Source organism: Micromys minutus (assembly GCF_963924665.1).
Source record: "Micromys minutus genome assembly, chromosome: 22".
NCBI classification, from domain to species: Eukaryota; Metazoa; Chordata; class Mammalia; order Rodentia; family Muridae; genus Micromys; species Micromys minutus.
This window is the reverse complement of record NC_137957.1, coordinates 13,142,818-13,170,011: the sequence shown is the minus strand read 5'-3', so window position 1 is coordinate 13,170,011 and position 27,194 is coordinate 13,142,818. Positions and strand designations below refer to the sequence as shown.

General features: G+C 48.2%; 1 protein-coding gene across 2 annotated transcripts in view; it reads right to left on the bottom strand.

Annotated features, from left to right (window-relative positions):
- The window catches only part of RASSF3 (Ras association domain family member 3), a 60,835-nt gene that overhangs the window by 7,559 nt on the left and 26,082 nt on the right, over positions 1-27,194 (bottom strand). Inside the window, exons 1-2 of one of the 2 annotated variants that reach the window (XM_080935253.1) lie at positions 19,703-19,745; positions 195-302 (exon numbers count right to left, since the gene is read on the bottom strand). In XM_080935253.1, the coding sequence (XP_080791379.1) occupies positions 195-203 (9 nt within the window). In that variant the 5' untranslated portion in view covers positions 204-302; positions 19,703-19,745. Of the gene's footprint in view, positions 1-194; positions 303-19,702; positions 19,746-27,194 lie in introns of those variants that run through there. The other variant, XM_080935254.1, reaches the window with a different exon arrangement.

Here is a 27,194-nt window from a genome sequence, read left to right as displayed (position 1 = left end):
CTCTGTAGGAGTGTTGGCATTGCAGGTGTGCACTGCTCCATCTGGACTTTTTGTGAGTCTCGGGGATCAAACCTGACAGTTTGTACTTTTACACACACTCTCTCTGTGTCTCTCTCTCCTCACCCCGGCCCCAGCCAGCTCCCTGACCCCATCTGTCTTTCAGTGAGAGCCAGGCAAACCAGGAAGGTACTTACTAAGGTCATCTTCAGCTTGTCTGTGACGGCTGAATTGTATTTATGAACTTTCTCTTTGATTTCCTCCTTGCTGAGGTAATTGTGTGTTTCCTTTTCCTTCTCCACATCCTAGAAGAAAAACAAACCATGATCACGCATGAACAACCACGGGTGGGGAGGGGGGGTGGGCGGAGGTGTGTACAGATAAACCAGGTTTCATCCCTGTTCCACAAGAGCAGCATCTCTCCCTGAAGCGGAAGTCAATCCACCAACGACTTTAATAAATATTAGTCCAAAAATCTGTCTCTGCTAAATTCCTTCTGTAAAAATATAGTTCTGCAGACTACCTGCTACTGGGCATTTCTACCTCCAAAGTTGTTTGCTTAGTTGCATGATTACTTTTGAGACAGGGTCTCATTCTGTGACCCTGGCTGGCCTGGAACTTGCTATATAAACCAGACTGGCCTAGAACTACTAACAGAGACCTGCCTGCCTCTGCTTCCAGAGTGCCGAGATTGAAGTGTGAGCCACTGTGCCTGGCATACCCAAAGCTTCTCCTAAGTACATTTATTAATGTCCTGGTCTCTACAGCTTTATAGTATACATTAGCAGAAAGTAGAAAATAAAAACTAAGTAACTGGCAATAATCACCAACCTCAGACTACACAATTACCAGAGGGCATATTTACCTTCCAAATAAGTGCCAAGATAAGTGACCAGAGTCTCTCTACCCCACCATATGGTCTTCTTGTCCCTACAACCTAGTCTCTTTGGCCTTTCTTTCCCAGTAACAAATGCTTGATTGATTGGATGATTGATGTGGGAGGACCCAGCCCACTGTGGGCGGAGCCATGCATGAACTGGTGGTCCTGGGCACTACACAAAAGCAAGCCAGGCAAGTGTCTGTCTTAGTCAGGGTTTCTATTCTTGCACAGACATCATGACCAAGAGGCAAATTGGGGAAGAAAGAGTTTATTCAGCTTACACTTTCACATTGCTGTTCATCACCAGAGGAAGTCAGGACTGGAACACAAGCAGGTCAGGAAGCAGGAGCTTATGCAGAGGCCATGGAGGGATGTCACTTACTGGCTTGCTTCCCCTGGCTTGCTCAGCCTGCTTTCTTATAGAACCCAGGTCTACCAGCTCAGGGATGGCTCCACCCACAATGGGCTGGGCCCTCCCTCCTAGATCTCATGGAGGCATTTCCTCAAGGGAGGCTCCTTTCTTTGTGATAACTCCAGCTTGTGTCAAGTTGACACAGAACCAACAGTACAGCGATCCAGTAAGCAAGCAGATCTCAATGGTCTCCGACATCAGTTCCTGCCTAGCTCCGACACACTAACTTCTAAGAAAACGAAAGCCCTTTTCCTCCCCAAGTTGCTTTGGTCATAGTCTTATCTTGTCAATGGAAGCCTAACTAGAACAGGTATATCCATGTACCCACAGTGCCTAACTGTCTGGCTAGTCAGGGATACCAGGCACCAGACTGGATCACATGTAAAACTCCTAACTGCCCGCAAAGCTGGTGTAATTATCCCAGTGTGCACGTGAGTTCTAGCCGGTGAATTAACGTGCCAGAAGAAACTTTGCTGCTGAGTGGAGCCTGATCCCAAAGCCCGGCGACGCTCACCAGCTGAACTGTCTGGCAGCCTGTAAGTATCTCCACATGGGCATTTCATTTAATACTTTCTCAAAAAACTGAGCTAGCTAGTCTCTCTGTGGTATAGGCAGGAAACGGGAGAGGTCTGCAGTCAACCGGCCCTTCCAAGGAAGTTCCAGTTAGTTCTGTCCTAATCCAGATCCTACCTCTTTTTCACTAAATAGGTCTCCAAGGCTCTGGTGTAGACCAACATTTGAAAATGCAAAGAACATGTGTTCCTTCGGATTCAAACTGTGGGGGCAGATTGGAAAAGGAGAGTATGAAGATATGCCTGTTGCAGCTAGCCAGAGCACGCCATGCTAACAGCTGGATGGGTATTCCCCACTGTGTGGCAATGGCACAAATACACCAGGAACGATCAGAATGGGCGCCGCTGGAGGGGTGCCATCGGAATACAGAATGGCTCTTAGGCAAGCATTCCAGCAGGACCAGGCTACCTTCTTGATGTTCTTTAGTCTACCACTGGGCCTCGGGGCTTGCTCACCCCTCTCAAGTCTGTTTGCTCGTTTCCTGGAGTCTGGAGTAGGCCATATCTGAAGAGCTCCTGACCTTAGAGCAGCACTGCCTGCAAAGATCTGATCTGATCTAATCTGATCTGATAGCTGTTCTTTCGAGACCGAGCGAGGGACAGGGCTCCAGGTAAGGGATCAAGGGCGCTAAAGGGCCCCCAGACCACTAGCTGCACACAAACAGCACTGCACGTGTATCCGGGGCTTCACACAGGCAAGAATCCCAAGGAAAAGAGTGGAAGGGGGCAAAGGCAGTGCTAGAAAGCAAAGACAAGGACCTGGACTCAGGCCCCTTGGACCAGAAGCCCACAGGCACTATGAGAAAGATCAAAGGAGCCATGACCCCAGGATAACCCACACCTGAACACAGAGGAATGCATACGGACGGTTATCTTTACTTCTCAGAGACTAAACAGAGGGAAGACTGGAAAACATCCAGAGGGTTGGAGCTCAGGGCCTTCTGGGTTGAGCACTTTGTTATTCAAAGATCAACTGGACAGTAAACCCTGGGAAATTGAGAACCAAAGCTGTTTTTTTTTTTTTTTTTAAGGGTGGGGGGACCTGGAGAGATGGCTCAGTGGTTAAGAGCACTGACTGTTCTTCCAGAGGTCCTGAGTTCAATTCCCAGCAACCACATGGTGGCTCACAACCATCTGTAATGGGATCTGATGCCCTCTGCTGGTGTGTCTGAAGACAGTGTACTTACATATAATAAATAGATTGGGGGTGGGATGGGGGCAGGGTATCTACTCAGGTAACAATCACACAGGTTTGCTTGAGGAGGGTGGGATAGGAGACTCACTGAAGCTGTCCCATCTCAAGGTGCCTGTTCCCTGGGTAGCCCAGGTGAATGTACCAGGCACACAAAGGTACTTCAACTGCAGACAGTGCAGAGATAGAACGCACAGACTGGGTGGAGAGGGGCAGGGACGGGGCGGGAAATGGCACTGACTTCAGGTAGGGCCCAAATGGGAGAAGGACCACAACCTTGGAAAACTTCTAGATTGTTTAAGCCTTTAAGATGGACTCCCAAGTCTGCCAGCCTGGGAAAGAACAACTAGGTGTACATTCTCAACCCTGCAGGAGGGGGAGACAGGAGAAAATGCACCTCAGGTGGGGTGAAGGAGTTGGGGAGAAAAATGGCAAAAAGCAGAGGCAGGGATGAGCAGTGGTGCTGCGGACTACAGTCAGGATTCTCACAGGGCAGGGCGGGGAAGGACGGGGCAGCCGCTGTGAATAATGCAGGGTTATTGCCCTTGGCAGCCAGGGAGGGGCTGGTGCCACACCCCAGAGCGTCTGCCTGGCAGGTTACAAGTCATTTTTGTCTGAAGCCACACGGAGAGTTCTATCCCTGGCATTTCAGCCACCATGCCCAAGGAGCATAATTTAGGTCAGATTTACTTCCAGGGTGGGGCCCCATTTCCAGGCTGTTTGTTTCTCAGCAGTGAACTTTCTCAGAAGAGACACACCCACCACTTCACAGACACAGACCTGCATCTGAGGCTACTCTTCCTCACAGGCTTTCCGAGGACAGACCCCACACACATCTGAGGGGTCCTGAGAACACTCCCATGTTCCTGGTTAACTCTAAAGCGACATCAGAATTAAAAAAACAAACAAACAAACAAAAACAAAAAAACAAAAAAAAAAAAAACACTGAACAACAAAAGTTCAAACAGCCTGCTCATGGAGGGACAGGCCAAGGCAGGTGGATGAATCCGTGAGTTTGGAGCCAGTCTGGGGCTTACAAAGCACCAAGCCAAACAGAGAAACTTCATCTTGCAAAAACAAAACAAAACCAAAAACAAACAAACAAACAAACAAAACCCCAAAAACTCAAACCATAAAGGGAGGCCACAGGGAGATGAATATGCCCCCATCACTACCTCTTATTTAGCTTAGTAAAGAAATCTGAATTTCACTTAGGTCTGAAATCATGGCTCTACCAACTTCTACCTGTGACCAAAGGCAAGTCCCAGGACCCCTCTGAGCCCTGGCTTTCTCTTATCTGTGAACTGTGCAAACACATGCCTCCTTTATACAACCAGTGCTGAGCTTACAGGCATTAATCACCAAGCCTAGCTTTGAACTTAAGTTTTCAAAGGCGAAGGAGAAAGTTGTAGCCCCTAGGGACCACTGAGTTTTCAGGGAACAAGAGCCTTTTCATTAAGAGATAAGATCTGTGGAACAAAGCCAAGGCCTCCTGCAGCTGAGAGGATACAACACCAGCCATCATTCGACAATTATTTATCAGTGCTCACTGGTACCAAACAGGACTTCAAGCAGTGAGAGGCAGTTGTGACTGCCGCCTTCCCGCCCCTCCTAGATGACAGCCCCGGTGAAGTATGCCTTACTCCCAGGGCCCCACCCACTCATGCCTGGTGACTGTTTCCCTTGGCACCACGGCCTCTCGGATATAAGGCAGGACTGGGGATATGGGTCATAGGTAGAGCGCTGTGTGAGACACCCAAGGTCTTGGGTTCTGTGGAAGGAGGGTCTTTGGGAATGGCTCAGTGGGTAAACTGTTTGCCATCAAGTGTCAAGACCTGCGTTTGACTCCCCAGAGAAAGTTGGGCACAGTAGCACACCCCTACAAAGCCCAGAGCTCCTGTAGTGAGACAGACAGATAGGTCACTCGTGAACACCGCAGGGCACTTAGTCTGCAATATACAGCAGCAACTAACAGAGACCCTGTCTCAAAATCCACTAAGAGAGGCCTCCACCCGCCAAACATGTGCCCATTCAGGAGTGTACCACACCCACAAATATTAAAGTTTAAAAAGGGAAAGGAAGATAAGCAAGCTACAGATCTTCCCCAGGGTGCTAGGGGAAGAAAAACAAAACAAAACAAAACCAACAGCAAAACCCCAGATTGTCCAAGGAGAGAGGAAGGACAGACGGACTTTAAATGGTGCACTCCCCCTTCCTCCTGGCTCTCAGACACCCGATGGATCTGGGTCCAGCCTGCTTCAGCCAAGGGTAACCTGACCAGGGGAACAAGTGCTTTCCTTCCAGATTAGACTGTAATCATAAATTCCTGCTTCTCATCTCACCTCCCGCTTTGAAGACAGGCTTCTGCCTACTGACGCCTCAGGTACTGTTTACACGGAGACAGAATCCGTTCTGGACTTATGATTACACAGAGAATAACGTATCTAGTGCTGTCCACCCTAAAACAGCCCATTTCCTGGAGCAGTGAGCCCCAAAGCCCTGGCCGCAGATGGGCTTCAGGGCTAGTTAAGGTGAACTGAATCCAGTCACTGACTCCGATAAACATATTCCAGCCAGGCCTGGTTCCAGGGAAGAAGTAACACAGTGTATGGTGGGGCTGTGGTGGTTAATTGCAAATGTCAGCTTGGTTGAGTTGAGAAACACATAACACATTACTGAGGCACTCTGTGCTTGCAGTGGATTAAGAGACCCACCCCAACTGTGGGCAGCAAAGTCCCATTGAGCAGAGGTCCTGGACTGAATAAAGGGGGGTTAGAGATATGCCAGCTAAGCGCTGCCATTCCTTTTCCTTGGTTTCCTGGTGAGCACCACGGACCAGGCAACTCCAGCTTTGACACGTTCCTCACCATGCCAGACTGTTGCTTTTTGCCATGCATATCTGGTTGTAGCCACTAGAAAACTAACAACACAGGTTTCTAATTGTCTTCTACAGAGGCTCCTCCTGCAGTCCTGATGCTCACTGCCCTGCAGTGATGCAGGCAAGGACTCAAGTGTTCAGCCAGGCAGCCTTCTGAGTTGAAGGCCAGCCTGGTCTCCATAGAGACCCGGGCTCAATCCCTGCCCTTGAAAAAAGAAACAAGTTCAGGACAGCAAGCAAAGGCAGGGCTGACTGACAGGTAAAAAGGCCCCTCCCAGCATGTGGGGGTGGAGGCGGGGGCAGGTGGATTCTCTGTGAGTTTAAACCCTGACTAGACTATAGAGGTACAAAGAGAACACAGAGAAACCCTGGCTCCAGATGAGCAAGAAAGATTTTTATTTTCCTAGGGAATGGGGAAAAGGGTTTTGATTTGTTTTGAGATATGATCCCTTGTATCTCAGGATGGCTGAGGACTTGCTATGTATGAGGCGGAGGGTATCCTCCTGCCTCCACGTCTAGTACTGGGGTTATAGGCATGCTTCACACGACTGACGCCGAGTGATTGAAAACAAGCATGCATGTGCTCCTAAACTGAGATCTAAAGTATAACAAGCAGTATACAACATTGGGGAGAAGTCTTTTAGATATACAAAGTAGAGACCAGCCATGGGATGGGCTGGATGCCGAAGGGGCTGTCAGACAGAGCTAATGCTTCAAGGTCCTAAGCGGGCCCCTTGGACCTCCTATGTAAGGAGGGATGGTGGGGACAAGTCTGTATTTAACTCAGCTGTCTGTGAAACACTCCTAAGATACTGAAGGTTTTCAAGGGACAACTTTTCAATCCCTACCATAACTACCCAGCAGCCATGTTGTGCCCAAGCCTTCAGCAGGCAGGGATCAATCACATGTGGCTTCCGAGGGTGAAATGGGGAAACTATTTCCAAGTGTCTTTCAATTGTTCCACTGGACCGCACAAATCTAAAAAACAACCAGCTGATGCCAACAAAGAAGAGGCAAAAATCACCAAGGGAACCATGTAATTGGAGACAATGTAACGGGATGCTAAAGTGAAACACACTGGGGCACATGCTAGTGTACTGAGGGGAGACTCCTGACGGGACCCGGGACAGACGCTCAAGGTGGGTCTGTGACCTCCGAAGTTCACTCATGTGTACAAACCCACGGGTGCCACGTTCAGAGAGACTGTGTGGTTCTCTTGGTGTGTGGTCCTGGCATGTTGATTTGGACTGGCCACTCAGAAGTTGGGATTTTTGTCCTGCCAGATGGAGTGAGACGCTTTTAACCGGCAAGATTCTGAGAGCTGGCACTGCACTTCCAGCCCTGTGAGGATTGGGGAGTCTATCTTGCCTGAATTCAGCTGGAAGGCAGGCAACCCTCCTATGTAGCCAGAAGATACTCAGCCTGCAGCCTTCTGGTCAACCCCCACCCAGTCATCCCTACTGCAACAGGTGGCTCAGGCAGAAAAGCAGATAGGAGAGTGGGTGCCTGAGAAGTAGAGGGAGCTGTGCCTCCCCAGAGTGTTGGTCCTACGATATAGGGTGCACACCATTCTTGTATGTCCTATACCACCCCTCAGGCTCAGGCTCTGGGAAGCCCTGCAGTTAGGGAATCGGTAAAAGCACCCAGCGAAGAACAGACTTTTTTTTGGCACTGCTGGTTAATTGCGACCCAGTCAGTGCATTAAACAGAAACAGATTTTTTTCCCTTCACCATGTAGCTGGCTTCCAGCTAGCCACTAGCCTCCGCCTTCAGTCTGATGATGGTGAGTTACCGTTCTAGTGTCTCATTAGCTGTTCACTTAGTCTGTATTCTGGGTTTTGTAACTAGTACGCCTAAAATACATCAGTCAAACTTGGTAATTTGAAGCATCCTTTGTCCCCGAGGCTACTTATTAACAATCAAAATGACACCAGAGGACAAAGGTGGGTATTTTAAACTATTAATTGAAAAAAAAATTTTTTTTTAATGCCGGGAGGTGGCGCAGGCCTTAAATCCAAGCACTCAGGAGGCAGAGGCAATCAGATCTCTTGAGTTCCAGGACAGTCAAGGCTACACAGAGAAACCCTGTTCTGAAAAAAAACAAAAGCAAAACAAAGAAAAACAATCAAGCAAACGAAAGTTAAATTTAAACAGATGACAAAAGCTAAGCAACCGCTACTGTCTGAAGCTTGGTCTGCAGCAATCTCTTCTTACAATGCAGCGTGTTCAGAAGGTCAACACAGCCCCCACCTGTCACCACCCTTTCCCACTGCCACCCCAGCAAGCCAACTCCACACAGGAAGCCATCCCTCCCACAGCAGCCCAGAGGTGCACACATCACACACATCCAGGTTCAGCATTCATGGTACCTTCTAAGGCTTCTCAGCCACCCTTCTGTGTCTTTAAATCTACCGGGAGAATACTGTGTTCAAACCAGCTGGGTCGGAACAGAGAGGCAGGCTCTATCCTGTACAACAACGCAGTCGGTCCCGAAGCCTGGCTGCAAGTCTGCATTTGCAGTCTATCTAGCCTCTTGCGTGTTTTATCAACCAGATTCAAGTTCTTGCTCAAAACCTGATAACTGCAAAGGCGTATGGGGGCTTTGCTGTATCAGAGGCAATGTTTTATATGCTTCTGCATCAAAAGCCAAGAGCCCTTCAAAGTGTGCCATGTAAACACCCCGGCACGCCCAGGCTGTGAAAGCATCCCAGGCCGACCATGTTAATAAGATTAATTGCAGTTGTGACACTAAAGCGCTTCAGCTGGGCCTCCCATGACCTCACTCTTTAAAGCCCCAGTTACCACTCTGCCAATACCCTATATGGCCGTGCTTTTAAAACCGGGTCCCGTGCCAATCGGCAGACTGCCACTCGTTTGTTTGGAGCCAGAAAACACACTTGGAGGTGGCCCCATCTCTCCAGGAGTGCCCCAGTCTGAGGTCCGGACCCTAACGTATACCAGATTATGTATATAATGTATCTCAGCCTTAGACATCACAGGTTGAAACGTTTTCAAAGGAAATCAATAACAATGCTACTCATTTCTGAACGGCACAATTCATAGCTAGTCTTAGCGGGGGGCAGCAAAGGAAGTAAGAGAGAGGCCATGCACACACAAATGTGGCTAATCTGCCTAGGCAACTATCGAAAGAATGAGGTAGCAGGTGAGCCGGCGCCTGGGCAAAGGTCAGCCCAGGCCTCCCCAGAGCCAGAAGGTTTTTTAAGAACATGCCAACTCAAAAAGCCTCTGTTCCTTGATGACCAACAGCCCTGAACTCTGGTCTCTGTCCCCCTACATCATCTAACACTCGATTTTACCAGCTTGCAATGTTCCCCTAATCAAGTACTACAAAGTAAGTGTGCTGAAGATTAGAAAAACTGACAAAAATAAAGTGTCTGGAAGAGGCAGGAAAGAAGCAAGAGGCAAAGAAAAAGTAACAGACCTGCTGCCCCAGATTCCAACAGATTAAGCATCTCACTGGGCAATCTGGAGGAAGACCCTAGAGTCATCCAGCGGTCACACGCCATCAGCTAAGGGCAATTGCTACCAGGGTGCAGGGCCCCCACCCCCCAACCTCAGGGCAGCCCAGGGGCACTGGAAGTTTTCACCGGGTCAGAGTCTGGAAGTAAGATCAAATACCGCCACGGCCTCCATGACACTTTGGAAACTCTGTGGTAAGGCCAGGTTCCGGAGAAAGGAAATCGAACAGGCTCCTTTGGAGACCAGCCAGAAAGGAATGCTGGTCCTGGGAAGGACCAGCTGAGAAACCCAGCAGATGGCTCCACCACCAGCAGGGGCTACGTCAGTCAAGGGCAGACATGGGCAAACAAAACTCCTGGCAACTAAAGAGGAAAAAGAAGTCGTAGTAAAATCAGAAATTGGGGGTGAGGAAGGGAATTTGCTCAGTGGTAGGGCACTTGCCTTGCAAGCACAGGACCGGGACTTGGTGAGCCTCAGCTCCAACAAAAAAGAAATCAGAAATCAGAAATCGGGGCTAGAGAGGCAGTTCAGTGGTTAAGTGGCTCCTCTTCCAGAAGACCTAGGTTCTATTCCCACCCACCCACACGAGGCTCACAACCAGGGGATCTAACGCCTTCTTCTGGCCTCTGCAGGCACTGCATGCACAAGGTACGCAGGGAGACTCTGATCTGAAACAGGTCTACGGGAAAGAATTGTGTTGTCTTTCCTTTTCCTGTTACAAGTATAAGTTACCACCATATAAAATGTTTATTCCAACTTAGATGCTGAGTTTTCAGGTAACAGAACTATAAAGACCAATGGCCAGAACGACGGGAAGACTGTGTCCAAGGGGTCACACTGAACTCCACTATGGCTTACAATTACATAGCTCTGATTCCTTCCCTCCGAGGCCTCACTAATTAAGCATTATTAGCACTTGCTTGATCTTATACACCCCAGGTCCACAGAACTAAGGATCTGCAGAGCCTAGCAGATCCTAAGACTTACTCTACCAGTAAGTATCCTAGCTCTGAGTGCTTGCTTTTACAGAAATAAGTCTGAAAAGCTCACGAGGAAGTTTAGGTTAAACTGTTTAGATCACTGGTTCCCATTAATCCAGCCCAGTCATCCCTTGTCAGAATATTCCTCTTGTAGTACCCTGCACGGCCCCCAAGATGGCTCTTTTGATAAACTGGTTCCTAGGCCTTAAAAGGCATGGCTTAAATAATACTGTCTGCCAAGAGCAAGACACAATGAAAGTGCTTGCCCCGCTTGGTGGCCTGTCTCTCAGAAGGACACTGAGGACCACAGAGGATGAAACCCAGCACCCAGGAGGATGCTTGCAAGCCATTGTACCTTGGTGGAGCCATCTGGAAACTGGCTCTGCAGCCCCAAGGATTATCTTCTTATTGCCAGTGGGGTCAGACTGCACCCTCTGAGAGCAAAGACAAGCAGGAGCCAGGCAGAGGGAACTCCCTGACATCCTTTATGGGGATCCTCTTCCTGCCTCCTATTCTGGGGCAGCTGGGAGGAGAATGTGGGAAGGATCCAGGTGTGAGCTGTCCCAGTGTGTGAGAACCAGGCTGGTCAGACCAGGAGGGCAGCAGTGCTGCCCTGCTCAGTGAACCCAGCCCATTCCTACTTCCTGCCATAGAGGGCTCTGGCAAGGCCTACAGCAAAGGCTCAGAATAAGGACATCGCCACTCCACACCAAGGAGTAGGAGGTGTCCCCATCTTCGGCCCCACTCTGCGGCTCTCTTCTTCCACAGTCTCTCTAGTCAAGGTAGAGAGAGGTTGGAGAGCTCCCCCTGGTCAATCTTGTCACAGTTACTTCACAGGCACTACCTCATACCCTTCACACTCTGATGGAGAACATGCTGAGCGGTGGAGGCAGGTTACTTTGTCAAAGAAGTACTCAGTTAAGGGTCTGGTAATCAGAGTGTGGGATGATGCTACACTTGGCAAGTAAAGAATTTCTACCCAGCCATCACCAAGGAATCCATTCAAAACCTGGAAAACCATTTCAAGTATTGGGGCCAGATAACATCATATCCTTTGACATACCATATGGCTCATGGAAGAGTTTCTAACTGAAAGGCCAGGGAAGACACTCCACTGCTCTACCAAGTACGGACACAGCAAATAAATAAATAAACAGCCAACACAGCAGACAGGGTGCCTGCCCAGCATGCAGGCAGTCCTGGGTTCAAGTCCTGAAACCCATAAACCAGATGTGGTAGTACATGCGTTCAGTGCCGGCACTCAGAGCAGAGCCAGGAGCACCAGGTTCAGTATTATCCTTGGCTACTTGGCCAGCCTGGGAGACCTAATAAAGTGCCCAAATATGGAAGTATGCCAAAATGCTAATAGTGTTTTACACACACACACACACACACACACACACACACACACACACACACCTTCTCTTTTTCTGTGAAAAATATGTAAGAACTACAAACATTTCAAACGCCTTCAGTGTCTGGTTGGCTCAATCAGGAGGAAGAAGTAGAGTCTGGGGCTGGTAAGTGGCCTTTTCCGTATGAAAAACAAATAGCCTTGGAAGCAAAAGTAATCACAAGGCAGATGAGAACTTTACCAGAACTGAGTGCCAGTTTCACATGCCTACTGCCCCACAAAATCAACAGACACCAGCTAGGCAAGGCTGAGAGCCAGGTGCACCCACAAATAGCAGAAATGAGGCGCCAGAGAGAGAGCAAACCACAGCTCTAAGGTAGAGAAATATCCCTACGGTCTGTGCAAACACATGCACACATTCACTCACAAGTACATGTACATTCACACATGTACACACACACACAGAGACATTCTCACACATTCACACATGTGCACACAATAGGCACACACATTCACACACACACACACAGCCAAAATAGTTGGCTCCTAATGTCACACAGTTGACTAATTTATAAACACAGGCTGCCCTGCAGCTGCCCCTAGGATGGGGGCTGTCTGTGGTTTTGTTATTAGTGTTTGTCTGTAATTTACACTGTCTCTTTGCAGGGGGGAGGGGGAAGGCTCTTCTATGCCGAGGTTTCACACAGCCTCCAGCTCCTTTTCCTCCTGCAGTGATGTGCACAGGAAGCTGAAAGGCCAGAGGAAGCCAGCTCCACCTTTCCTTGGCTTGGAGGATCAGCAGCAGGCCCTCCCCCACTGTCCAGAGGGTCAGCCAGCAGCCCTGGCCTGGGTTGATTTGGCCATTGAAGGGAAGGGGAGAGATAGATTTAGCTGAAGGACTGTGTGCAAGTTAGTGAACACGGTAGAGAAGCTCTGCCCTTCTCTGGTCTATGCTGAAGAGCAGACAGGAAGTGGCTGAAGACATCAGGGGAGGGTCGGTTCATGTAGCATCGCCTGAACAAGTGGCCCTGAGGACACAGGATGCTGTACTGTGGAAGCTAAGGAAATAGTGGACCAGGGACTGCAAGGAATGTCACTAGTTCAGGCCAGACTCCTTCCGCAAGGATGTGAAGGGTTTTGTCTTTTCTACCCTTATAGCTAAACTGTCGATTTCCTGCCCTGGCAACTCTGGTGGAGCCCTCTAACATGCAATCAAAACTTAACTTTTCAAACCGGCAGTTAGAGGTGTTCTAGAAGTCAGAGTATAGAACGAAGGACACTTGTTCCTCGGGGTCACACAAGGGATGCTGTCCAACCCCTGACTACAAAAATCAACTCCAGGTGTGACTGAGTTGGCCTAGGGTACATGTAATATAGGAATTTCTTTCTATTTAAAACTTCACTTGCTTAGAAACATTTTCCCCTCCCAAATTAAGAAAGCAATAAACAGCCAAGTAGCACTCTGCTGCGGACAACCCTAAGCAGAACAGAACAGCACTGAGCAGGAGAGACACTAGGCTGGCCGGGTGACTCTGGACCCGGCACTATACATACTTTGGGAGTGAGAGGGCCAAGCAGGGGTCCAGGCCACTCATGGCACACTGTAGCCCACCATGAACCCAAGGTCGGACTTTTATCCCTTCTGTACAGATGCACAGATAAAAGCTAATGGTGACTGTGACCATGAAGCCCAGCCAACTCCAGAACCGTGCCCTGTCTACCAAATGGACTCTAAAGTCCAGGAAAACGAAGCAAAACTCCTGCTGTCAGATGAGTATGTTAAGTTGGAAAGACATAGAACTTTACTGGGGTCATTTTCATGCCCCACTTTGCTGAACAGGACTGAACCTAAGACCTTCTACATGCTTAGCAGGCAACTCTACCACCGAGTTACATTCCCAGCACAACTTGGGTGAGCCAAGAGGAGCCTGAGGAAGGTAGCTTGTCCAGAGACAAACCACGCCCCTCCACATAGGCTTCATCTGTTATCAGAGATGGAGATGACTCAGTCTCCAGGCACTTTATTTCTGTGTCCTCGACTGATCATGGGCACAGGCAGGAAAGTGCTCTGGAGATTTCACAGAACAGAATAAACTCTTGAAAAGGCACTATTTTAGAAATAAACAAATAAACAAACAAGCAAGATAAAGTCTTAGAAGTAGCCAGTGCATAGGAGGTAACCAATCCCAACATTTCTACCAGTGATGGGTCCCAGTTCCTATAGCCCCAGGGGCCATGGGCTCTTGGCTACTTTTCCTTCCTCCTTCAACTTCTTAATTTTCTTTTATTTTCTTAAGATAAATGTTTTTATTTATGTGAGCGCACTGTCACTGTCTTCAGAGACACCCAAAGAGGGCATCAGAACTCATTACAGATGGTTATGAACCACTATGTGGGAATTGAACTCAGGACCTCTGGAAGAGCAGTCAGTGCTCTTAACCATCTCTCCAGCCCTCCCAACTTCTTAATTTTCATGTGAAAAGAAAAAAAAAATCTCTTTGTAGACACCACCACCAAATGATATTTTGCTTCCTGCTGCTTAGTTAATGGACCTGCTTTGGCCTCTGACAATATTTATCCTGCATTTAAATACTAAAGCAAATAGTTGCACTAGGCAGAGGGGACTGTGAAGAAACATGAGCTCAGCCCTGAAGGGCTCGTGTAGCACACAGAAGTGGCAGGAAGAATGTGAGGGTAGCTGCCACCGAGCAGACAGTAGGTACAGGATGAGCGTGGCAAAGACGAGGGGAAGGGTCCTGGGGAGGAGGCCCCTCCATAAACCGCCCTGTCATTCCGTCAACCACTGGCTGGCTTCCTTATCAACATGTCACCCGGCACAGAAACCCAGGGCAGCAATGGAGGGCTTTGGAAAACCAGAACACACGGCTCGAGTGGGCTAATTTTAGACAAAGAAAAAACACTTAGTGTGCTGCTAGGAGGTATTTTTAGAGTCTGTTTCAGTTAGCCATTGCCGACCTTAGTCCTGCAAGGGGAAAAGAACGCGAGAAGACTCTGAGAAAGCGATTTCATATCCTTAGGGTTTGGGGTTCAAACCAGTATTAGAGTCTAGCATCATGGGGGGGTGCGGGGGGGGGAAGAGAAGGGAAGAAGGATAAAGTGGGAAAGGCCTTCAGAAAGGAATATCTGGCTTTCCTTGTTGTGGCTTGTTTCCCTCATCTTCAAACAGAATAAGCAATCCATGCTGCTAACTAGTTCCGTCCCATGCTCAAGTGTTTGCTCTGGGCTGGGGCAGTTTGCGGCTGCCTTCCTCTGTGTATCTTAGAGAAGCCCTGAGAAATGAGCACAGATGAGCACCAACCACCAGTTAAGCAGAATGTCACCTAACAATGGCTTAGATGTCCCCTAGCCAGGGCAAGCCTGGGCCTCCCTAAGCCTCTAAAACTGCCCCTACAGGCCAAAGCTAGAGCCAAAGCAAATTCCAGAATTTGGAATGGGATGCTCAGCCTCCAGAGGGCTTGGCGGCACCTGCTGCTCTCGGAAAAAGATACCAGCCTTGGAGTTCCAGGCTCCTGTTCTGTCGGCCCTTCCAAGACCGGCTCATCGAAGACTCAGCATTATTTTCCAGAGAGCCTGCCGCCCTCATCCTCATCTGTGAGTTTGAGAACGTCACAGCCCTTCTCAAAGGGCTGTGTAGTATTACCCATGCTGGTCACCTTTCTCTCCCATTTATACCACAGAGGTGTGAGTACCCCAAGGTACACAGGTTGCTTTGGAGAGGACTGAGAGACAGCTCCCAGCCCACCCTTTCTAACAAATGCTTCACGAAGACAATGTGGAGGTTTGGTCCCGTCCCTATGTATGTAAGAGCCGGGCTTAGTCTTTGAAGGCCTGTATCCTTCAGCTTGAGGTCTGGAGGTGGGATACAGCAGCTTGGCACGAAGCACTTGTCTAGCATGGCCATAATCACAAAACAAACAGTAACAAACAACAGCATCATAAGACCCAGGAAAATCCATGGTGAGTCCTTAGCATTCCCCAGGATGAAGCTCGGAGTTCCCAGTGTAGCTTAACAACGCTTATAATGACGATTTGATTTTCTTCCTTCCATTCTGTATTTCTGTTGTCTTTCTTTCGGACACTATCTCACGTAGCTCAGGTTAGCTCTCATTTATTACGTCATCCTAAAATGAGCTTGAACTCTGATCTTCCCATCTCCTGTTGGTGGCATGCTGTCACTGCCAGCTCACTGGTGAGAAACACGGCGAGGTAAGCTTCACTTCCCTTATCATTCAAAGGGTAGTCTGGGCACAGACACATGTGAAGAGGTGATCTGCATTCTATAACTCACTGTAACCACTGAGTGCTGGGGACTCCAGTCTACTGCCAGGTGGCTCCAGCTCCCAGGGAGACAATGACAGTAGCATGAGAAATGCCGGAAGAGACACTGACACAAACCATATCTACTGCCCGGGTGAGTGTGCAGGGTATCTAGTGACCGAACTGTCTGCTCTGGTTTTCTACCTTCCTTCCCAGTAAGGCAGAGACTGGACCCCGCTCCTGTGAGCGCTAATAATCAACAGTAGCTCAGTCATTTTTCCAGGTAAACAGAGTCACTGAGAGGAAAGCAAAGCTAGAAACCTCTGGGCATCTTCAGAAGGCTGAGAAGGCAAACATTCCAGCCAGGCGGTGCTTGGCGGCCCTTGGGTGCTACAGCAACCGGGGGCTGAGGCTTGGTGACCTTCTGCCTCCAAAGCCAAGCCTCTGAGAAAGAAAAGTCCCCAAGGCAGAAAGTAAGGCACAAACTGCCACACCAGACCTTCCGACTCAGGCTGCCCTCAGGAAAAGCAACCTAATGGCACATTCTACATCTCTTGGTCTCTCTAAACCTGCTCTTTTTCTTTTGGGACAAGGTCTCTCTACATAGTCATGGCTGTCTGTCCTGGGACTCACTAATGTACGCCAGGCTGGCCTCTCCCTCACAGATCCACTCGTCTGTGTTCTGCCTCTGGAGAGCTGGGATTAAGGATGTGCCACCGCACTCAGCTCTAGACCTGGTTTCTTGCTGGCAAAATGAACATAATGAACCTTATGCCCTCCGAGGGCCTTGTTTAAAAGGCCTTCTTCACAATCTGGTGACGTCACGTGTTGGGATTAAGGTTGGCATTTTATAATAATGATAAACAGTAAAATAACGTTTATAAATTGGGCAACCTGTCCCCAGGAGCTCTCAAAATATTAAGAAGCTTGCTGGGCTGCTGGGTGGGATGGCAAATACTTGGCAAAGGCTGGCATCTGAGGGGGTGGAAGCGACAGGGTCAAGGAGAGTTCAAGGTCAGATGAAGAAGATACATGGTAAAACTTTTTCTTTAGAAGAAAACAACAAAAACAAAAGTGACCTATTTCTAAAAACGTATTAAACTGGTCAGATTCAGCCTTGGCGTGCATCTCAGGCTAGATGCATTTATATGAGCCCATCTTAATCATCCCAAATCTCCTGAGCAGAAACAAATCACTTCAAATGCAATGGAGACACTGACTCTTCTCTTGTTTCAGCTCCTCAGCACTCTGCTGATCTGACATGACCTGGTGACCAAGTACCACACCCCATGGTGTGCTTTGCACCTGTTAATTCTGAAGTCTGGTTTTCTCAAAGTGGTGTGGGATAGAGCAATTATTTTTAAGATTTACTTATTTATTTTATATATAAATACACTGTAGCTGTTTCAGACACACCAGAAGATCTCATTACATACAGATGGTTGTGAGCCACCATGTGGTTGCTGGGATTTGAACTCAGGACCTCTGGAAGAATAGTTGGTGCTCTTAACCACTGAGCCATCTCTCCAGCCCGAGCAATATTTTTTTAAAGGGACCTGTCAATAAACTGACTTAGCAATGGCTATTAAACTGAGATCAGGGACTGTCCAGAGAAGACTGAAATAAGGGGCTGCCGCACCAAGGGAACACCTCAGAGTGTGATTTCCCACACGCCGCAGAATCCGTGTTCCCAAAACTAAAAGGCAACCCACTAAGAGGCAGGTTAAGAAAACACGGTGAGTTCACACCCCTGAGGTGGCTTCTGCATTCTCCAAACTGAAAACTCAGTCTAGAAACAAGATACAGCCAGACTGAAAGTCACAAAAGCAGAGGGTCATGACCCTTTGGGGGAGGTCAAATGACCATTCGCAGGGGTCGCCTGGAAAACAGGTATTTACATCATGACTCCTACCTGTAGTGTGATTACAGATCTAAAGGAGCAACAAGACAATGTTATGGCTGAGCAGAACCTGGAGTGAAGAGTGGCAGTATTAGGGAGGCCGAGAACCAACGCATCACAGTCTGGTTTTATCCTCCTCCCATGAGCATGAGCCACATCTGCACTGCATTTCTCAACCGCCCGACCTCCTCTGTGCACACACTTTCGGAGACCTAATGACTGAGGATATCTGTCTTCCCCCTGACCATTCTCTAGGTAGCAAGGTCAAGAGCCCTGTCAAAGGTCCGTGTTTCCTGCTTTAAACACAGTCTTCATAGATGGCTGCAGGGGCAGGGTAGGTGGAGAGACGACAGGGAACTTGAAGAGACCAGTGAGAAAGGCTGTACGTGCTCCACACCTGGTACTTGTATAAGAACCGCTTCCAAGACACTTTCCCAAGACAGTGGCCCTGGCTTCCAGTTAAAGCTCTGAATTTTATGACAGGATGTATCAGGGTTGACTCCTATAATGACTAAATTTATTGAACGCTTGACACTCTTCTAAGTAGTCTCCATCTGAAGACCACACACTCGATTCTCCCTCAAGCCCTGTGCTTTCTCCTTGGGGGTCCTCATCCCTAGTCAGGCAAGATCCAGGACCCACGAGGCCAGGGACAGACAGGAAGTTTTATTTCAACACAAGGGTGAGGTCTGGTCCCCATCTGGGATTTAAAGACACATTCCACATGAAAAGTGTGCAGCTACAATCACTCAGCATTCTTTCCCTCCACACACATAGGCACACATGCATAAAACTACTCCATGGAAGTTTTCTGTGTGTGTGTGTGTGTGTGTGTGTGTGTGTGTGTGTGTGTGTGCTCGCATGCACATGTGTGTATGGGTGTACATGCACATGAGTGCTCAGGCATGTGGAAGCCAGAGGTCAATGTTTATTGCCTGCCTCAATTCCTTCTCTAGCTTGTTTTTGAGAGCAGGCTTCTCAACGGATCTGGAATTAATTCAGCAATTCAGCTGGACTGGCTGGTCAGCAAGCCAGCTCTACAGTCTCCCCCTCTTCAGTGCTGGGGTTATAGGTCTGTGCACGCCACCAAATCCTGCTTTTTATGTGGGTACTGAGGATTCAAACCAGGCCTTGTGCTTACACAAATGCTTCTTAAGAGCTGATCCACACCCCAAACCCCAAAACAAGTGTCAGGAACTGCACCCAGATTTCCCACATGCTGGAAGGAGCTACAACCTCGCTTTCTTAGTTCTGGTGCATAGATAGAGAGGAGAGGGGCTTGAATCCACGCTGTATTTTTATTTATCTTCTTTATTTCAAATAAACCTCCCTTGGTAGCAATTTTCAGGAGTTGGATCCTGGCCTGTAGAACAAAGCCAGGAGCACTTGGGCTCAATAAACACCTCTGAATGAAGGGACAAAGAGGTGTGGGGAGAACTGTGAGAGCCTGCTGTGCACGGAGCAGGTGATCTTATCTAAGAAATCATCATCATCATCACCAACACAGGAGCAAAGGGCACTTGTCCACCACTAAGGTCTGAGGGAGACCAGGATCTAAACTCAAGGTCTACAAGCAAGGAGTTACTCTCTACAACAGTCTTCTGCTGCCAAGTCCCCAGGCACTGAGCACCCCAGGCATGCACTGTAGCAGGGTGCGGTCCTTCAGAGAACAAGGACACTGGATACAAGCCACCTGTTCACAGCTTCACCCCGCTCTCCCCTCATTTCCACGTTTTCTACACAGTATATTTTAGTCAATGGAAGAACACATTAAAGTACCTTTAATCCCAGTACTTGAGAAGCAGAGGCAGGCAGATCCCTGAGTCTGGGGAGGGGGGAGGGAGAGGGAGAAAGGGAAGGAGGGAGAAAGGGTCAGGGGAGGAAGGAAGAGAGAACATATTAAAAATCAGTTTTCCTACTTCTATAAGAAAAAAGCAAACTTATCAATTTGTCGCCCCTTAGATTATACTGAGGAGTAGGAACTCCTTATGAAGCACTGTGCGGTGTTTTTCTGTCAGGGCACCAAACCTGCTGAGGCAGCTTTTCCACAATACTGACCAACACAAGCTCTCAAGCACCTCAAACAAAGGACTCTAATCTTCCCTTCGGGCATACAGTACAATGGCTTCCAAATGTAGCAGGTCAAGAGCATGTACAACTTTAGGGTTTTAGGTCTTTGCTGGCAGGAAGTTGGCACATGCCTTTAATCCCAGCACTTGGGAGACAGAGGCAGGTGGATCTCTGTGAGTTCAAGGACACAGAGACATTCTTTCCTCTAAGATGACATCACCTTGTGCTGAGGCCTGCATTAAAAGGCAACAAATTAAAGCAAAAAGTCTTCTCATGACTTTTGTCCCCCCATATCCCGACTTAGCGGGGTGTGTGTGTGTGTGTGTGTGTGTGTGTGTGTGTGTGTGTGTGTGTGAGAGAGAGAGAGAGAGAGAGAGAGAGAGAGAGAGAGAGAGAGAGAAAGCGCAATTTAAGGTCATCACAGTTTAGAATACAGTAAAATTTGAAGGGAATTTATGAAGATCAAAAGCTACAAATTATGTACTCGATATTACTGGAAACAAATGTCAATGTTTTGCTTTTGTCTTTTGTGATGAAGCAGGTTCTCTGTCTAACCCTGGCTGTCCTGAAACTCCCCGAGTATTGAAAAAATGGGGTAAGAGAAAGCACTGCCCTCAGTTAGGACAAGCCTGAAGGCATGGGCCTAAGTCTCAGGGTGCAGATCCATGCCACCATGCCCAGCTGATGTAGTGCTGGGACCCGAGGCCAGAGCTTCATGCATGTTTGGCAAGATCTCTATTCACTGAATGACATCCCCAGGCCAAGATGCTTTCTGGTCAACGCTGCAAACAAACCTCAGCCCAAAATAAGGTGGCCCACAGAACTGATCTCTCCTCACCTCAGAGGCACCTTAGGACATGGCATCAAAGTTGACGCAAGAGCTGAGGGCCAAGCTCTCTGAGCTGTCTGTGTGCCCAGAGTTTCACCCCGGAGGAATCTAATCTTATCAGGAAATTTCTTTGTACCTCAAACTATTCCAAAAATACCACATCCTCACCCTTACCTCACTTCACCTCTCTCCTCCCTCAAAGAATTTATTTAGCAGATGAGGAGCCAGGCCTCCGGACACTCTAATGGGGCCAAGGAATGTCCTTGAAACTAGGGTCATGGTCCCAGTGGCTCTCACACTTCCGGGCCATTCTGTCCTCAAGAAATTAGGTTGGAGGGCTGGAGAGATGGCTCAGCCGTTATGAGTACTGAGTGCTCTTCCAGAGGTCCTGAGTTCAACTCCAGTTCATGGTGGGTCATGGCCATCTGTAAAGTAATGTGATACTCTCCTCTGGCATGCAGGTGTACATGCAGCAGAGCAATCATATACATAAAATAAATAATTTTAAAAAAAGCAATCAGGCTGGAGAGACGGCTTGGTAGTTAGAACACATTGCTCTTATTGAGGAGCCAAATTCAGTTCCCAGCATCCAGTTCCCCATGACTCCAGCTCCAGGGGACCACGATGACTCTGGCCAGCAAAGGCGTGCACATGCAAATACACACACAAGTAATATTCTAAAAATGAACTCTCCTTCATTTACATAAAGCCCCGGTTTGTATTTTGGTCTCCTCCTTAGCGAGGAGATGGCATTATATAACTCAAGCTGCATAGGGGCTGGTCCTGAATATGCTGTTCCTCCCACACCCAGGAGGGGTTCTGCTTCAAGAATTTTTAGAATGCAGAAATTGTTAGCATTGTCTAAGCTCCACCCCACAGTTACCTGGCAATAGCCAGGTATGCTGGCACTATTAAAGGGGGCTGCTTGTCCCTCCTCACCCTCTTCTCTTGCTCTTACTCTCTTGTCCTCTTGCTCTCTTCTCCCCCCCCATCTCCACGTGCTCATGGCCGCCCTCCACCCCCCCCTTAACTCACCTCCCCATGCCCTGAATAAACACTATTCCATACCGTCCAGTGGCTTGTTCCTTAGGGGGAAGGGATTCCTCAACATGAGTCCACCAGAGTCACCCCCTTCCCCCACACCTCACCACACCTCCCTAGAAGATCCCCACTCTATCTTTTTATAAACATAACAGACATGACTTACTCTTCAAGAGACACTGTGTCTTTATTTTTAAAGGGATCCTTTATTTTTAAAGGGATCCTTTATTTTTAAAGATCCACATTTCCCACTATAGAGAAGCAACGTAACACAGGTTTAAAAGTAAACACACCTCTCATAAACTCCTTCTGGATTACAAACACCTGTGTACACAATCTTATCCAGCCCCGGTGCCATGGTGTGTATTTCTGAGACACAAGAGATGAACGGATAAGCAAGTGCACGCATACGTGAGGCTTCACTGGGCAGTAAGGACTGCAGGTGACCTGGCTGTCACTGGGCAGTAAGGACTGCAGGTGACCTGGCTGTCACTGGGCAGTAAGGACTGCAGGTGACCTGGCCCTCCAGCGGTCAGGCGATCCTGACTCCACCTCCCACAGCACCACAATGGCTCCAGAGCTGCAGGTGCACCCACACCTGCTCTTTTTTTAAAACAAGGGTTCCAAGGGTTGACTTCGTGGCCTAGGGCGGCTCAAGTTTTCATCGGCTTAGCTGCCTCCCAGCTTTGCTCTTTTTGGACAACCAAATGTTTAGATGCAAAGCCCGGTTTCTGGAGCCCTTTGCCTCTGGGCTTCTCTGGAGCTACAGACCGACGGAGGTGGACTGCCGCCACCCGAGTGACGGCATTCCATGATGCAGGTGTGAAACCTATTTTTAGATTCTGGACAGACAGAGCTCTGCTTCTGCATTGGCTGACTTTTCTAAACAACAGATGAGAGGGAAGGATTGATGTGTCCCTCCGTTCAGGGGCACAGCACACCTCGGTAGGAAAGGTCTGGCAGTGGATGCAGGCCAGTCTGTGGTGGAGAACAAAGTGACCTCACAAGTTACAAGGACCGTAAGTCTGGCAAAGACCACATGGTGGTAGACCCTGCATCTGCCGAATTAGAAGACAGAAATCTCAGGCCAGGAAAAAAAATTATCCTACTGGGTTTTAAAGACTTTTTTGAAGACCTCCTGTCTCTGCCTCCTAAGTGCGAAGATCAAAGGTCCAGGCCAATGAGTCACGAGCTGTTCAGTTTTGTACTAAGTTGCTCAGAGCCATGTAACCACCGATACCATCTGTCCCATAACTGTCCCCCACACCACCCTGTCCCATTAGACTCTAACTCCCTGTCCTCCGTCCCTGCCTTTCTGGCTCTGTGAGCCTGGTGTCTCCGGTTACTTGGATGTGTGTTTACCCCTTCGAGACTGATTTCTTTCACACAGTCGCTGCATTTGTCAAACTTCTATTTTCCTTCAGATGACTATTTGGTTGATGGTCCTTAAACAATCAAGGGACCCACATCAGGAAATCCTGGGTTTTCCATTAAGTGAGTAGGGTGGCCTGTTTGTCTCTAATCGGTTTTTGCCTGAGCGGGCTTCAGCCAGGCCTCCCTTTTGTCATCTCTGGGCTTGCAGACTTGGTCTGTGTAAACAGCTCCCACTGGGACCCTGAAGTATCTCTGCACACAGAAAAAACGAGTGCTTGCCTGCTCTGCCTTTCACTGCGACCCTTTAGGGGAATGAAAAGACCAGAAGGTGAAACCGGCCACACACCTGACAAAAGCAGCGTAAGGAAGTGGAGTTTGTCTTGGCTGTCTGAGGGCGCTGTCCATCATTCCATCATGGCCGGATGAAGAGGGATGGATCTGCGGCTGCTCTGCTCACCTTTGGCTGGGGAGCCCACACCCACAGTCAAAGCAAACCTTCCCTATTTGGTCAAATACATCCAGAGAGATAGTTAAGCATGTCTGTCACAAGACAGTGACAAACTCTCTTAAGAATACAATTCAACAGTTTAAGTATATTTACCATGATCTGTTTACATTTTTAAACAATCAAGAAAAAAAAAAAACCCTAAACTCATAAAGATCACGGCTCACTCTGTCCCATGAGTATGACCTTCGACTTTACAATCTAGCGGCTCTTAGCAAGTACTTTCTTTCCAGTCTACCCACGCCACCAACAACCCCAAAGACAATTTTCTCTACAGGCATATTCCTGTAACTTTAATTTTGTTACTACTTCATAACTGTCATTCTGCTACTGTTTTCAATCGCAGTGTAAATATTTTTGGCAATAGGGGTTTGCCAAAGAGGTCAGAGCCCACAGGTTGAGAACCACTGCTCCACACATCAGGTGCTGGTGTGGTTTTTTGACGGCCAGTACATCACAGCACATAAGTGACTAACAGCACTCACTGGAGTCACTGCCAAGAGCAAATAAGGAAATGACTACAGTCATGTACTTGGGGATGAGGGAAAACAGTCACATCGTCCAACCAGCTTTAAGCAGGGCGTTCTGATTAAAATTCAGGATAGCGGCAAGATTCTGGTGCCCAGGGTGAAGGGGCTCCGTGTGTGTCCATGCTGGCTCTAGGCAGCACTGAGAGTCAGAGAGCTGGTAAGCAGCAAGAGGCAGCACTCTCCCTCAGAGACAGACTTGCTCCATGGCTCCCATCAAGAAGGGACTCACTATCAGTGACTCCCCACCAACCTGCATATTCTTGGGGGTCAACCTGAACTGGGACCAATGCTCTACCCTGTGTACAATGCTCGGTAGAAATGCCATAGGTGGTTGTTAAAGCTCCTACTATGGATTAGTTTGTGTCTTTACCTCCACATGTCAAGTCCAGGCTCCAGTACCTCATCGCTGGCCCTTGCAGAAGTCACTACTTCAGCATAAGCGTTAGGGTGTGCTCTGCTCCCCATGACTGGTGCCCTCACATTCTGGCATGGCACACAGGGAGAGAGAGGATGCTCGTCCAAGCTAAGGGCAAGTTCTACCTCAGATCCTGCTTCTGCCCTCAGGAAGCAGCTCCATCCCTGGCTTCCAACCTCCAGACCCAAAGGTGACACATTTCCATTGTCTAAGCCTCCCCCACTTGTGGTCGGTTCCATTTTTGGCAGACCAACACAAATTCCAAGACTTCAAATATAAATACAATATTAGTACAAATTACACGCTGAAACAGAATCAAGGTTTCTGAGTTCTACATATTTAAGAACTTCTAAGGTTATGGTTTCTGCAGTCACCATGGCTTTACACTATTCCACACTGAGGGAACTCTTTCAGAGGTGAAGTTAGAAGAAGAAAGGAGGGAGGAAGAACAAGTCCTCTTTCACTCTTTGTATCGGACACTCGCTGAGTCTGGGAGCTGCCTAGACACAAGCTTTAGTGAAGTAACCCGTGTGCATCGGCAAAAACAGAACAACAAATAAATGCTCTGACTATGGAACTGAAGGTAAAACATCATACAAATAAAAATATAAAAACTCTCAAAGATAAATAATCTAAAATAAAACCAAGGTACAGATCTAGTTCAAAAATAAAATGAAACAGATATACTGGCTAGTTTTTTGTTTCAGCACAAGCAAGAACTCAGAAAGAAAAGATCCTCGTGAGATGCAGCTATAGGGCATTTTCTCAATTAGAGATTGATGGGGAAGAGCCATCCCTGGGCTGGTGGTCCTGGGCCAGCTGAGCCAGCCAAGTGAAACAAGTCAGTAAGCAACACTCTTCCATGGCCCCTGCATCAGCTCCTGCCTCCAGATTCCTGCCCTGCTTGAGTTCCTGTCCTGACTTCTTCCAAGGATGGACTGTGATCTGGAAGTGTAAGCTGAATAAACCCTTTCTTCTGCTTACTTTTTGGACATTGTGTTTTGTTGCATCAACTAAGACATACATTGCCTAGGCTAGGGGTAGCTTAGAGGTAGAGTGTGCAAGGACCTGGGCTTGGTGCCCAGCATCAAAAACAAACAAAAAAAGAAGCCTATGTTATTGGCAGTACTGGCAACAGACAAAGATCTGGCCAAACAAATGAGGTCATGTGGACAAGTAGGAAGTCTCAGGACTGTGTAACCAAAAGCAAGACCAGTGCAGGGACTTTCCAAGGAGTGGCTCCGTGTATTTTAAGCAAAAATGAAAGAGTCAATATAAAACTTCTAAGCTGCTGACCACTTCAATGAAACCTCATAGGAGAGGCATCTACAAGACTCCTAAAACCAGACTCCCCAGGTGAGAAAGGACTTATTTCAATGTGCTGAGGACATGCAAGAAGTTGGGCAGGTTTTCAGGCAATATTAGTCATCACGGAAGGACTGCCTTTGAGGTATTGTTCCCTCTTCTGCCTGGAGATGGGCGATTTGCTGATCAAATCAGCAAGAACGGCTGACAGGGTGAACAGATGAATCCATGGTGCAATTAATTAAAGGTACACTTAAGGCTCCCCTAGGGTACAGTGGACGTTTTTTCCATATTTAGAAGAATGATTCCCAGACCTGAGAGAGGGAGGGCTCCGCAGCTAAAACCACTGTTGGCTCTTGCACAGGACCTACTTTCCCCTCCTAGCTCCCATTTGGTGGTGCACGTCCACCTGTAACTCCAGTCCTAGGGTATCTGGGGCCTTTTCTGACCTCCATGGGCCACCAAACACACATGGTACAGATACCCACACACAGGCAAAACACTCACATATAACACAAAATCGAAAAATCTAACTCTTAAAAAGTGATTCAAAATGGATGGAAGACTTTAATGCAAGACCTCAAACGTAAAATACTCGCCAGTGTAAGGCAGAGTCCAACAGTTCAGGAAATAAAGCCAAGAACTGAGAGGCAGGATCGGACGACACGGGGAAGAAAGAGAACTCATACCTGCTGCCTAAAACTTGGGAGAAAAATCTTCACTTTGCTCTACATCTGACAAAGGACAAATAGTTAAGAACTATCTTTCTTTAAGACAGAAGGAAAACAAACCAATCCAGCCAACAAGTGAGCACCCGAGACGAAGAGACAGCTCCAAGGGGCTGAATACAAATGACCGAAAAATGCTCAACATTTTTAGCCTACACAGAAATGCAAATTAGAACCAAACTAGTGGGTGTTGGTGATGTAGTTAGCAGTTGGTTGCAAGCTGGTAAGGAGCTTGCCTGGCATGCGTGAAACTCCTAGGTTCGATCCCCAGCTCCAGGTTTATATGGTGGCGTACACATCTCTTATGAAGCACTCAGGCAGGAGAATCAAAAATTCAAGGTCATCCTCAGCTATCAGCAGGCTTAAGCCAGTGTAGGCTACAGACATCCCAGGGGCCCCCACACCACCTCAAACTCAAGGGAACAAGCACACAGCTCTATTCTTGATCCTGTCTCAGTCTGGTTAGAATGGCTA